The sequence below is a fragment of the Scatophagus argus genome, chromosome 19, assembly GCF_020382885.2.
Source record: "Scatophagus argus isolate fScaArg1 chromosome 19, fScaArg1.pri, whole genome shotgun sequence".
In the NCBI taxonomy this organism is placed as follows: domain Eukaryota; kingdom Metazoa; phylum Chordata; class Actinopteri; family Scatophagidae; genus Scatophagus; species Scatophagus argus.
Window position 1 is genome coordinate 1,345,054 of NC_058511.1, and position 12,226 is coordinate 1,357,279.

A 12,226-nucleotide genomic window follows, 5' to 3' on the forward strand; every position below is an offset into this window, starting at 1 on the left:
GTAACTACATTTATCAGATAAATGTAGTCAAGTGAATAGTTCAACCTTTGCCTCCTGAATGTAGTCGAGTGGAAATATAAAGTAGCAGAAAATCGAAACACTCAAGTAAAGTACCTCAGCATTGTACTTGAGTAAATGTACTTGGTTACTCTGTCCTCTCTGTCTGACACTAAAAAATAACCATTTTTATCAAAAGCCCAGTGTTGAAGTCAAGCCTGAACAGAAGAGTAGCTTAACTGCAAAATGTATGTTTTAAAAAAACAATCATAAATTAAATGAAACACAAATTAATTAATTCCACCAATCAGTAGTCTCGTTATGCCCACCGGACTGAGGAGCCCTGATACCTGGTGGGTGGTACACCTCCTTGATAGAAACACAGCAGGCTGATCTGAGCTGGTCTCTGGTTTAGGGCCACTGGGCGGAGTAAAGAACCTGCAGGTGACAGACCCCACCATGACCTCTCTGACTGTGAACTGGGACCCAGCTGACGGAGCTGTTCGCCTCTACAAGGTCTTCTTTGTGCCTGTCGCTGGGGGCCTCGAGGAGATGGTGAGACTCTTTCACACCCGTGTGAGAAGCAGCCGGTCAGGAAACCGACCGACCATCTAAATGACGTTTTGTTTTTAATCTCGCCAAACAGGAACAAGTTCCTGCAGGCACCACCTCCATCATCCTCAGGAACCTGTTGCCCGACACGCCGTACACAGTGTCAGTCCTACCAGTCTATCCTGCCAGGGAGGGAAAACGCCAGTCGGAGAACGGCCGGACGCGTAAGTTAATTTTTTCATGTCAGTGGATTTAAAATAAAGTTGGACTGGAGCAAAGTTAAGACGAGAATGGTTTTCCTGCTGCCAGTGCCTCTGAGCGGAGTGGGCAACATGAGGGTGACCAACCCGACCATCACCACGCTCACTGTCACCTGGAATCCTGCTGACGGCAACGTTCAGGGCTACAAGGTCATCTACGTTCCTGCAGATGGAGGACTGGAGATTGTGGTAAGATCCTCTTTAGTCTCCGTTTCTGGTTCACGCTGTCCTCAGTCGCCCCTCGCTGTAAGAAATGAGCACGTGGAGAAACCTACCAGTGCTTGCAATAAAAATAAAAATCTGGTCACGTTTAAAAAATTTAAAAACAAACAATCAAACAGTGATTGGACGTTTACTAAGTTGTGTAATGTGACGGGTTTTGCAACAGAAAAGGCTGTTGGTCTTTGTTTGAGTTGTCAGAAGCAACAGAACGATGAAGGCCCTCAGCGGGGATTTAGTGATGTCATGCTTTCTGACAGGATAATCCCATCATGCAGTTGCCACACAATGGCCTCTGAATCCTTTTCCAAGAGACCATCTGTCGTCATTGTGTGGCATGTTTGTGGGGTTTGTATTTCTGGAGAATAAGAGTGTGTAAATCCCGTTAATCAGACGGCTGCCGCCAACATTTGCTGATGGTAAAGAGCCGTGAAATAACAGCACAAACAATTTGGCTGCTCTTGTTTGTTTAGAAAAGGTTCATTTGTCTCCTGGTGACATAACTTTTACCCTAATTAGTACATCAAAGTTTATTTTACAGAGGAATTTCAAACTGCTTTGCCAGAGGAATTCAAATGCTGTTTATGTGTTTTCATGTGTTGTTTCCTCAATTAAACGAAACTTCATTAACCTGAATAGTCTGAGTTCAGAGTTTGGTTTATGTTTAAGTGCAACTGAACTTGTAAAATCTCACTGTTTTCACACTAAAGATGGAAATTTCAGACAGTCAACATAAAGCATAAACGACAACAACAAAGATGTTATCAGTTCAGTGCTGCAGGGTGTTGAGTTCACTGTGTGTGTCTTCTCAGGAACAAGTGTCGGAGAGCACCACCAACACCGTCCTGGAGAAGCTCCTCCCAGACACCCGCTACAGCGTCACCGTGGTCCCCGTCTACGCAGAGGGAGATGGACCCAGCCTGTCCGACTCCGGGAAGACAAGTGAGTACCTGTGGCTGAAACTTCAAGTGCTTCCATCAACGTCGAGAAGCACAAAGAAGTCATTCAGCAGATCGACTCCCAGCGTTAGTGAACAAGAGCCTCTTTAGGACTGATTCAGAAAAACAGATAAAAGATAAAAATGAAGTTTGTCCTGAGATCATTTTGGCTAATTGTACTTTAACTGCCAGCTCAACATCGACTTCCATACTTCAGTAACTTCAAACATTTCATAAGTCATAATATGCATCCTACTGGACAGACGCTGACACACTACGGAGCTAAATCACCTCTTGAACATACGCAAATATCAATCAGATCAAACAATCAAACCGACCAATCAAGAGGTGGTGAAACTTAAACAAGAGAACCAATCAGAAACCACGCTCAAAGTTTGACTTATTCCTGGCCAATGAATGGAGCCTGTCTAGACGTAGAGTCAGCTCTTTGTGCGCCATCCTGATCCAAGTCCAAACGGCTTTGCTCACCCAGAAATATGAAAAAGATGCATCCCTCAGTTTTAACACAACTATAGCATCAATCTCAGTGAGCGCAGAGTTTCTGACATGGAGGAACAGTAAACCAGAAAACATCCATTTCCCTGCTGTCCAACATGTGAATAAACTGCACCCTGGACACCAGTAACCTCCGACTAGACGGCAGCTGTGTGACGCTCACATCCAAGTGTTGATTTGACTTCCTGTTTGGTGTCTCTGCTCAGAGCCGCTGGGTTTCGTGAGGAACCTGCAGGTCACCAATCCAACCACCAGCACCTTGAACGTCCGCTGGGATCCGGCAGAGGGAAACGTGCGTGAATACATCGTGATCTGGGTGCCTGCCGCCGGAGGAGAGCAGGATGTGGTAAGGCTGCCGCTTCACCACAAGCTCATCTGTACTGAAAACCAAGAAACACTGAACTCTGCCAGTTTTTTACGTAACTGTTGACATTCGCCAGTTCCAGATGCTGGATTTATGACCGAGAGATTCATCCATGCATCATCGGTATCTTGGTTTTTATGACTGCCTGAATTGTGTAATGAGATATGTTTTATCCAAACCACTTTTTAGCTACCTTCAAGTCAAAATTATTAAGTGGCCCTTAGAAGAGATCTTAACCCTTAGTTAACCAGAAGAAATCTGAGTGAGATTTGGAATCCTCTCTGAGTGACTACTTTTGACTTTTGTTTTTTTTTATTTGTTGCAGCTGCATTTGAGTTTTATTGCAGTCAGATTTTCTTTGTACTAATGTGAAAACACACTGCAGAGAAATCAATCACAAGCAAGTGAAGAAATAAACTCACCAATCTGATAACTGATACGCATTATAAACAAACCTGCTGCCAACACAGGAAAAGTGAAACACAAAAATGGAGCCAAGTTACAACACCACTGATTAGAAACTGGTTAATGCACTAGTAAAAGGTTAAAACTGCGTGTACCGTCAGTATGTGCAATAATATTATCTGTTAGATAAGAGTTATATAAGAGTTACATAAACCCACCAAAAACCCAATCTTCTTCTTCTTCTTCTTCATCTTATTTCTCCTGTTGATTTGAAGTTGGTAATGTTAGTCAACCCACTTGCCAGAAGAAATCAGGCACAAAGCAACTGTGTTACGATAAGGAAAAGATCACGTTTGCCTTGAAATCCCTGGTTTTGTCACCACGAACACAGTGGGAAACTCTCTGGAGGTGTCGTAAACTCCATATTTAATGCCACAGACAGGCTACAGAAAGACCCAACAGTCGCTAAATGGTTGGTCGGTTGGTTGGATAGTTGGTGGATGTGGTCTCAGTTGATGTTTGTGCTTGGCAGCCGTCGTGCCATAATCGGAACACCATGTGAACTGACTTCTTTCTACCAAGTGTGTGAATCTGTACATACATAAACTCCTTAAAGTTATACAAAGAAAGCCCAAGTCCAGTTTTTCAGTGAGTGCAGGTACAACAGCTCACTCCAGTGGTCCCCACACTGGGGGTTATGGGAATGAGGAATGTCTGAGCACTGCTAGCATAACATGGACAAGTTTGTGAGACAGCAGGTTTGCGTGAGGCCTCCCAGCTAAACATACAGCAGAGGATCGAAAATATTCTGATCTACAAAAGGGGGACCGTGCAGAGAAAGTCTGGGGACCACTTGCTCAGCCTTAGTTCTGGCCTAGTTTTCAGGTGAAGAAGAGCCAGTGGTGTGAGATGACTGGGGCCGTTTCCAGGGCCGTTTCAGACAAGAACTTTCTTTACTTGTCCTGGAAAACATGCAGCAGCCAAGTTGTCAAAAGATGAAAACTGCTGGGTCATGTTGTTGACTCTACAAATGGAAAACATTTGACACTGATGTGGGGTAGATCAACACGTTTCCAAGGCAGTTTAAGAATGTGGTGAAATAAGTTGATTTGGAAACAGCTGACATCTGTTATCTCAGCTTATTGGCAGATTTTAGGATAGACGTCTGCAGGAGTACACACACTCGCTGCCAGTTTGGTGGTTCTGCTCGCAGGCCCAGACTTTGTGAAGTGCAGTCTTAGATCCATCTTCATCTCGGAGCGTCTGCTGTTCCTGTGAGTGGGCTGCACAGAGACAGTTACCGACTGACACTGCATCCAAGAGAACTGGGCTCACAACATATTCGACTGTGACGTCTGAGAGTCTTTCTGCCTCTGCCAGACTTCTCTTTTCTTCTTCAAGTCTTTTCTGAGAATTCTCCAAATCTGAGAGTTCACTCGGTTCAAAGTTGTTACTTTTCTCCTCCACCAGGACCAAGTGTCTGGAACCACCACCTCCACCGTCCTGAAGAACCTGGAGCCCAACACCGAGTACACCGTCACCGTGGTGCCCGTATACCATGAGATGGAGGGAAAATCGCAGTCCGCAAATGGGAAAACAAGTGAGTTTGGATGAGCCCGGTTACTGATTTGTAGCTGAAGGATGAGACCTGGATCTTGGAGCCAAAGTCCAACCAACAGTCCAAAACCCAAAGTCTTTCATTTCCTGTCAGAAATGAGAATTAAAAGCAGCAAATCCTGACATTTAAGAAGCTGAAACCTGTAAATGTTTGACATTTTTACTTTAAAAAATGACTCAGATGAATCATTTATTATCAAAATAATTGGCAAGTTTTTTCGATCAACTAATCAATTAAAACCTTCAGAGGGTTTGATCTGAGCCCCCGCCAGTCCATTAAAAAAAGGAAAAAAAAGATAGAACAATATTAAAAGAATGGAAAAGAGAGAGAAAAATAAAGAGAAAGACAAAAGATAACACACACTAGCAGACTTACATATATACACAAAGTAATTCAATAAAATGAGAGTGATTAGTTATCAGCAGACGGTTTACAGAGATAATTCATGAGGATAACATGAGACAGATTTCTAGTTATTTCAAGGGGGAAAAGCTCTGTTAAAACAGAATGAGATAAATGAGTTTTATGTGCACAGCAGATGTGTTTTTCTGAAGATGGAAAATAGGAACAAATTTTAAAAAATGCTGCCTATGAAAAATAAATGTTAACACAGCTGTTTGTTTCTGGTAAGCAGTCAGCAGTGCGTCCTGATATGGAAAGACAACACCGTGTCTGTAAATTAACTGACAGATCCGGTCAGCACTCATGCGGCTGCTCCTCCTTCTCAGATCCTTTGGGTGGAGTGAAGAACTTGCAGGTGATCGACCCGACCATCAACACTTTGACGGTTCGTTGGGATCCAGCGGTGGGCAACGTCCGCAGCTACAAGGTCTTGTACACCGCTGAACCAGGAGGAGAAGAGCGAATGGTACGACACGTCTCATTTGACTATGATGAACCCAGACTTGTTGTTACAGCCTGCCACTGTCGTTTGGAAGGTCCAAGTCGGGTTCTCATAAGCTGTCAACAGCCTCAAAACGTTTCAGTGCAGCTTCACCTGTTAGCTGTAGACTCCCAGCATTATTAGATGAGGTCGTTGTCGTGCTAACAGAGTTTTTAACATGTCACCTAACAGGAGGAGGTGTCAGGAGGCACCACCACCACCATCCTGAGGAACTTGGATCCCGACACCGTCTACAATGTGGCTGTTGTTCCTGTCTATCCTGACGTGGAGGGCATACGCCAGGCTGAGAAGGGAAAGACACGTGAGTGACTCGCCGTCCTGATTCGTGACAAGTTCAGCTCTTGTCCATGTGGAGGCGCAATGAGAACTCACATTACTGCAAGCATGTGTGTGTGTGTGTGTTGTTACAGAGAGAGTCAAACAGTCAAACCTGACACTACCATCCCCTGATTGTTTGTGTCGGAGCGGAGTTTAGCTGATACGACAAAGAGAAGAATTTGTCATAAAATGTACTAATGTGCAAAACTTCGCTCTCACAGTGCGAGCTTTGCTGGTGATGTCTTTATTGTGTGTTGGAACAATTTAACGATAAGAGCGGCATTGTCAGTAATTTTAAACATTTCCAAGACAGAAAGTCCATCTGAAAACCTGCCAGTGACAACTAAACTCAGTTTGTAGTCGATGGGCTAAAACCACCAGTATTGTCCTTCAGCACTGAGAAAGATAATTCAGACCTCATGCACAGTGAGCCTCACAACCTTCAACAGAACATAATGAATGCCAGAAAGTTTACATCTGGACACTCCTGATGTGGCAAACCCACTCATCTGTTGCACCCTGCAGGATAAAAGTAATGCTGGACAAATTGTAAAGTCTGAAAAAATGGATGTTTTTGCCTCATAGTAGATCAGAAAGTTTAGACAGTCACAGGAAAGGAAAAGACAGTCCTGTGTGATTGACGAACTCCACCCGTCTGGTGCTGCCTGCATCATAAATCCAACAGCAAATGGGGGTGTGAAGCAAACTGTGATGTGTCCCGTCTCTTCCAGAGCCTCTGGGTGGAGTGAAGAATCTGCAAGTGATCGATCCCACCACCAACTCCCTCAGGGTTCGCTGGGAGCCCGCCGAGGGCGACGTCAGGCAGTACCAGATCATCTACGTCCCGGCCACCGGAGGAACCGACAGCATGGTCAGCTCTCTGTTAATTGTCTTCTTTTCCATTTAATTGAGTGGTTGACAGTCTCTTTCTCGAGCTTTTAATCGTATCTCATTTCATCTTCTCGTCCATGCCGGCAGATAAAAATTCCAGTATTCAGTTGATTATATGCCAGCATGGACGGGAGGTTCTTAGCAAGGTGGAACATTTTTACATTTCTGACGAAGATCGTGTGATACAACTGTAAATGCACCCTGTGGTGAAAAGATTCTGCCAGCTCCTGTCACAAAGGCCAAAGACGAACAAGGAATCTCAGATAAACTGAACTTAAACTGCAGAATCGTCTCAACAGTTTCACCTCTGAGAATCAGTGAAAGGATGTGTCAGGGTTTTTCTCTTCCTCTGAGCTACTGAAGCAGTCGATTACTTGGACGATATGAAACAGTGCACTTGTTGGGGACTATTTTGAGTGTTATTTTGTCCTTTGCAGACTCAGGTTTCTGGAATGTCGACCAATACGGTGCTGAGAGACCTGCAGCCGGACACCGAGTACAAAGTAACGCTGGTGCCCCTTTACTCTGACGTGGAGGGGAAACGCATGTCGGAGAACGGAAAGACAAGTGAGTTTGGGGGAATCACAGCAGCTGTGAGCACATCTGGTTCCTACACTTTGTCTCAACCTGAAGTACCAAGCAATGTTAAACTTGTGCTAGAAAGGTGAAGTTATCAAAGAAAAGTACTTCCTTCCCTCGGATTTGTTTTTATAAATATGACAGATGTTGTGTGTTTGGAACCATAACAAACAACCAACAAGACAGTTTGGTGTACTGACAGATAAAGGAAGTTTCAGTTATCAAAGAAAAGTATTTTGGAAGTCAGCAGATGTCTCTTTCTGATGATTGACACTTGATAGCAGGCCCCTCTCTGAAGCGGTAAACCTCTCCCATCTGTTGCCTGATGGGGTCAAAGAGAGTCATGTGACCTGACTGTGGCTGTAACTCACGCAGGAAGCTGACCATCACTTGATGGATCTGTGTTGTGTTGACAGAGCCTCTGGGCGGAGTGAAGAATCTGCAGGTCACTGATCCCACCACCAGCTCCCTCAAGGTGCGCTGGGAGCCGGCGGAGGGCAACGTCCGCCAGTATCGCATCTTCTACGTCCCCGCAGCCGGAGGTGCTGAGGATATGGTGAGACATGCCACTGACTTCCTGTGCTTCATCACAGGCTTGTTGTGTTTGAGAGGGTACGTAACGAAGAGTGTCAACAAGAGCGTCTGTAACTGTGCAGGTTTTCACTATCGCACAGAGCCAGTCGAACAATATTCAGCAATAAGTTAGGTATCAAGTTCCCAGCCATACACCCGTCTCAGCCAATCAGGAGCAGCTCTCAGCTCTCAGTCATGATCCTTCAGCCCCTTTTTATAGCATCAAATAACTAATTAAAACCAAACTGATCAGAAAAATGAACACTTGAACAAACATCAGCGTGATAAGAACTACTTAAAATGACAGAAACCATCAAAATTTATTTGATGTGTACTTCTTAGTTCGGCTCATGTCCCATCCGCTAACTTGCAGGGGGAGGGGCTTATGAGCTGTACTGCAGCCAGCTACCGGGAGGTGTCCAGATGTCTGGGCTTCACTTACGGGGAGCTCTCATGTCATCCATCTTTATATAGTTTTGGTCCAGACTGAAATAACAACTGGACTTTTGAATGAATGAAATTATTGAATTGAATTATTTTTACCTCCAGTATACCTGTGAACCTTTCTGCTGAGCCACAGCTTCATGTAGTTCTTCATTGTGTAATAATCCTGTTGTTTGTGTCTGTGGGCGAGCAGGAGCAGGTTTCCGGCGGCACCACTAACACCATACTGAGGAACCTGCTGTCGGACACTCCCTACACCGTGACTGTGGTTCCAGTTTACCCAGAGGGAGAAGGTCTGCGCCAGTCTGACAACGGAAAGACGCGTAAGTTCACACCTGAACAACTTTCACACTGCAGCTGAGGGTCCCGGTTCAGACAGAAGCATAACTGGGGATTGAAGACTCAGTCAAAAGTGATCTGGGGCCCATTATTTTAAAAAAACAAAAAAAACAAAACAGAATTTCCACAGTAAAGACGTCAGGGCAGGCTTTTCACCTGTCAGAAATTTATTTCCTCTGAGCCCACAAAAATACAACACAAGCATCATAAAACTTCTGGGGTTAAGCTGAGCTTACTGAACTGACTGTCGCAGACACACTTCAGACTGACGTGAAGAAACTTGTTTTCCTGGTATCGTTAAGGCTAACAGTTTCTCAGAGTAATAAGCCCATTCTGATGATAAAACAAACACTTCTTTCCAACATCTGCTACAGTTAATCGGACCAGTCCTGTGGGGAAAAGTTGTCTGGCCTCCTTTTAGTCCAAGAATGAAATAATCTTTGAAGATTTTTTTGTCGTAAAACTGAAATGTGAAAGACTTATATTAAAGCTGAACATAAATCCCAAACTTCTGTGACTTGTCCAAATAAGTTTTCAAGAGCAGCTAATCACTCATGCTTTACCAGGTTAGCTCTTATTGGTTTTTAAAATGGCAGCCGTCCCGTCACAGTGGACTGCTAACAGTCTCCTCCTGAACTAAAGGTCGAAGGTCACAGTTTTATTGATTGGCTGCTGCTGAGATAAATGTCAAAACTTTATGCCTCGGCACGATTACGTCCACGATGAACGTTCAGTGGGTTCGTTTTCCTGAAGTGAACCTGAGGCTGATTCTCCTGGACTGAAGGCGCTCATCATTTTCAGCTTGTTTTGGGTCTTTCTGCAAAGTTTTGACACCAGACACTCAAACAGTGTCTCCCAGGTGAGCCCTAAACTCCAGTGGAAAAACTAGAAGTTGCCAAAGCTCCTAATCCTCCCTGCGGGGTGAGTGGATGCAACAAAAGCGAAGCTGAAGAGTTCTTTCAGAGTGAGTGATGGCAGACGATAAAACCGAGATAATGTGGAATTTTTCAGCTACCGTTGAAGAGTCTGGATTGAGAAACCTTCTCTGTTTTGAGAACCGTCGAGTTGCTGTGTGGTTTGACGTCCCGTTGTGTGTTGGTTGTGTTTGGTCCAGGAGGCGTGCCATGCTGAGTCAGCAGAAATGCTTCCTGGCCTTTTTGTTAGGGAGGCTGGGAGCGAGAGTGGGAGCGAGGCTGTGACTCCAGACCTCTCAAACATCAGCCTGTTTTATTGTGTTTTATTTCTTGTCAGTATAGTTTGGAGGCTTCATCAGCCCGATGCAAAATGTTGCAGTTTTTAAGTCAGTTTTTAGAAGCCTTGTGGCTTTAACCCAAAGTGTTTCCATTGTTGGGTCTTGAAGGAGTCATATTGACTAACCAGTGTAGGTTAACATCATTGTTCTCATTATAACTTTGAATAAAACAACTGCAGGACAGGAAATCATACTAGTACCAATTCAGGTACCCTTAAAGTGATACTCTGAATATCAACAGAGTACTTCATTCAATAGCTGTCAACTGAATGGAAGAATTCAGTTGCCTAAAATGCCCCCAACACCGCTCGTCCTCATTTAAGAATTAAGAATGAATTAAGAATCACTTTATTGACAGTATATATATTTTTACATACAGACATTGAATTCGTCTTCTGCATTTGTCCCATCCTTAGTTGAACACACGCACGCAACACCCAGCAAATTACATGCAATGAAACACACACAGGAGCAGTGGGCTGCCACTGTCAGGTGCCCACGGAGCAAATTAGAGGTTAAGTGCCTTGCTCAAGGGCACATCAGCCGACTAATGGAGGGGGGCAGCATTTTTCTCGTTAATCACTCCAACACAGTCACTCCTCCAGTTGAGGAATCAACCTGGCGACCCCCCGATCACAAGGCGCTCCTCCAACCTCTAGGCCACGGCTGCCATCTCTGAAACTGTCAAACTCGTGGACTTATGACTCAAAGTGGTCTTGTGTCAAATTGTGTTGCGCCTGCAAATAGTTTTAGTTTCTGTGGTTGTGGTTTGGTTTAAAGGTGTAGAAGATGAAGAGTTTACTCAGAGTGATTGATGGCAGAAAATAAAACAAGACGATGTGGAATTTCTAAGCTTCTGTCGGTACCTGAAGAGTTTTTTTGCTGAAGTGAAGCTAAGTGGTGGAGGTTAGGGACGAGTTTGAGCTCAGTTTGAGGTACGATGAAATCAAAATGAATAAACTCTTCTTCAGGAGGTTTTCGCCTGTCTTGGCTTTGTGAGGATTGTAGTAAAGTGTATGAAGTGTCACACGGGTTGGCTGCAGCGGGACGCGAAGCAGCGATGTGTTGGCAGGTTATTCGACCTCCGTCACAGCAGTGACGGACTGGTCCTGTTGGTGAGTCGGTCTGTCAGTGAATTTGAGCCTGTGTGTGACATTAATGATCTTTTATTACCAGTAACTCAGTCCAGTTTTCCAGGCGGAATTTGTCACATTTTGTCTGGACAAAAACAGCATTTGAGTCCAAAATGTGAAAAGAATTACGCTTACTGCTATGAAACGATTAATAACACAAATTAGATTAGGATAACATAATCCCTCAAGGATAGAAGTTAAATTTGTCCTTGGATGAAAGAAGTAAAACATCCTGACAGACTGTTCAAAGGTATTAAATGGTTATTGATTTAATGAGGTTATACAACCTGAGAGGAGGAGGATTTTCTCTTCAGGTTTGCTTCTTATTGAGGATGAGGCTGCGTCTACCTACTGCATCTAGTTCGGTTTTATTGGCTAACGCTCCAAATACCAGAGGGAAATGCACATCTGGTTTGGTTTAAAAGGGAAGTTAAAGGCTTTTGCATAAACCCAAAACTGTGCTACTTCACTCTACATGTTCTCCACACTATAAAATGATTTTTCTGCGTGAGACTTTTGCTGCACTCAGCATTTCACTTCCACCTCGAGTGTGAAGCAGCATGTTACACTGCAGAGACAAATTAGTCTTCCGTTAAATGTTGATAAAAGCCAGAGTTTGGGGAAGCTATTCTGGCAATAATCTCCTCTAAGCTTTCAACAGAACACAGCAGACAGTAACAGATTTATGCATTTGTTTTGTTCGACGACACTGATGTCAAATTACTTTCTTTTTTTAATAAAAAAAAGCAAATCCTAAACTGAGCAGTCACATTTCCAGGATTACCTTCTCTTGCGTTTGGAAATCCATCATCAGTCCGTTGTTTTCTGTGTCCTGAAACAGGACACACTTGAATTGAGCCCTTTGTATAGATGTTTTGCTGCTAAGTGTAGAAAGTCAGCACTTCCCCCCTTCCTCACCTCACT

At 44.1% G+C, this 12,226-nt stretch overlaps 1 protein-coding gene across 5 annotated transcripts in view; it reads left to right on the forward strand.

The window, feature by feature from the left end:
• col12a1b (collagen, type XII, alpha 1b) overlaps positions 1-12,226 on the forward strand; it is a 104,640-nt gene that overhangs the window by 58,265 nt on the left and 34,149 nt on the right. For all 5 annotated transcript variants that reach the window (XM_046372281.1, XM_046372282.1, XM_046372283.1 and 2 more), the window contains 12 exons: positions 413-552; positions 644-773; positions 859-998; positions 1,841-1,970; positions 2,689-2,828; positions 4,722-4,851; positions 5,598-5,737; positions 5,945-6,074; positions 6,823-6,962; positions 7,420-7,549; positions 7,978-8,117; positions 8,772-8,901. In XM_046372281.1, coding sequence (XP_046228237.1) covers positions 413-552; positions 644-773; positions 859-998; positions 1,841-1,970; positions 2,689-2,828; positions 4,722-4,851; positions 5,598-5,737; positions 5,945-6,074; positions 6,823-6,962; positions 7,420-7,549; positions 7,978-8,117; positions 8,772-8,901 — 1,620 coding nt within the window. The remainder of the gene's footprint in view (positions 1-412; positions 553-643; positions 774-858; positions 999-1,840; positions 1,971-2,688; positions 2,829-4,721; positions 4,852-5,597; positions 5,738-5,944; positions 6,075-6,822; positions 6,963-7,419; positions 7,550-7,977; positions 8,118-8,771; positions 8,902-12,226) is intronic.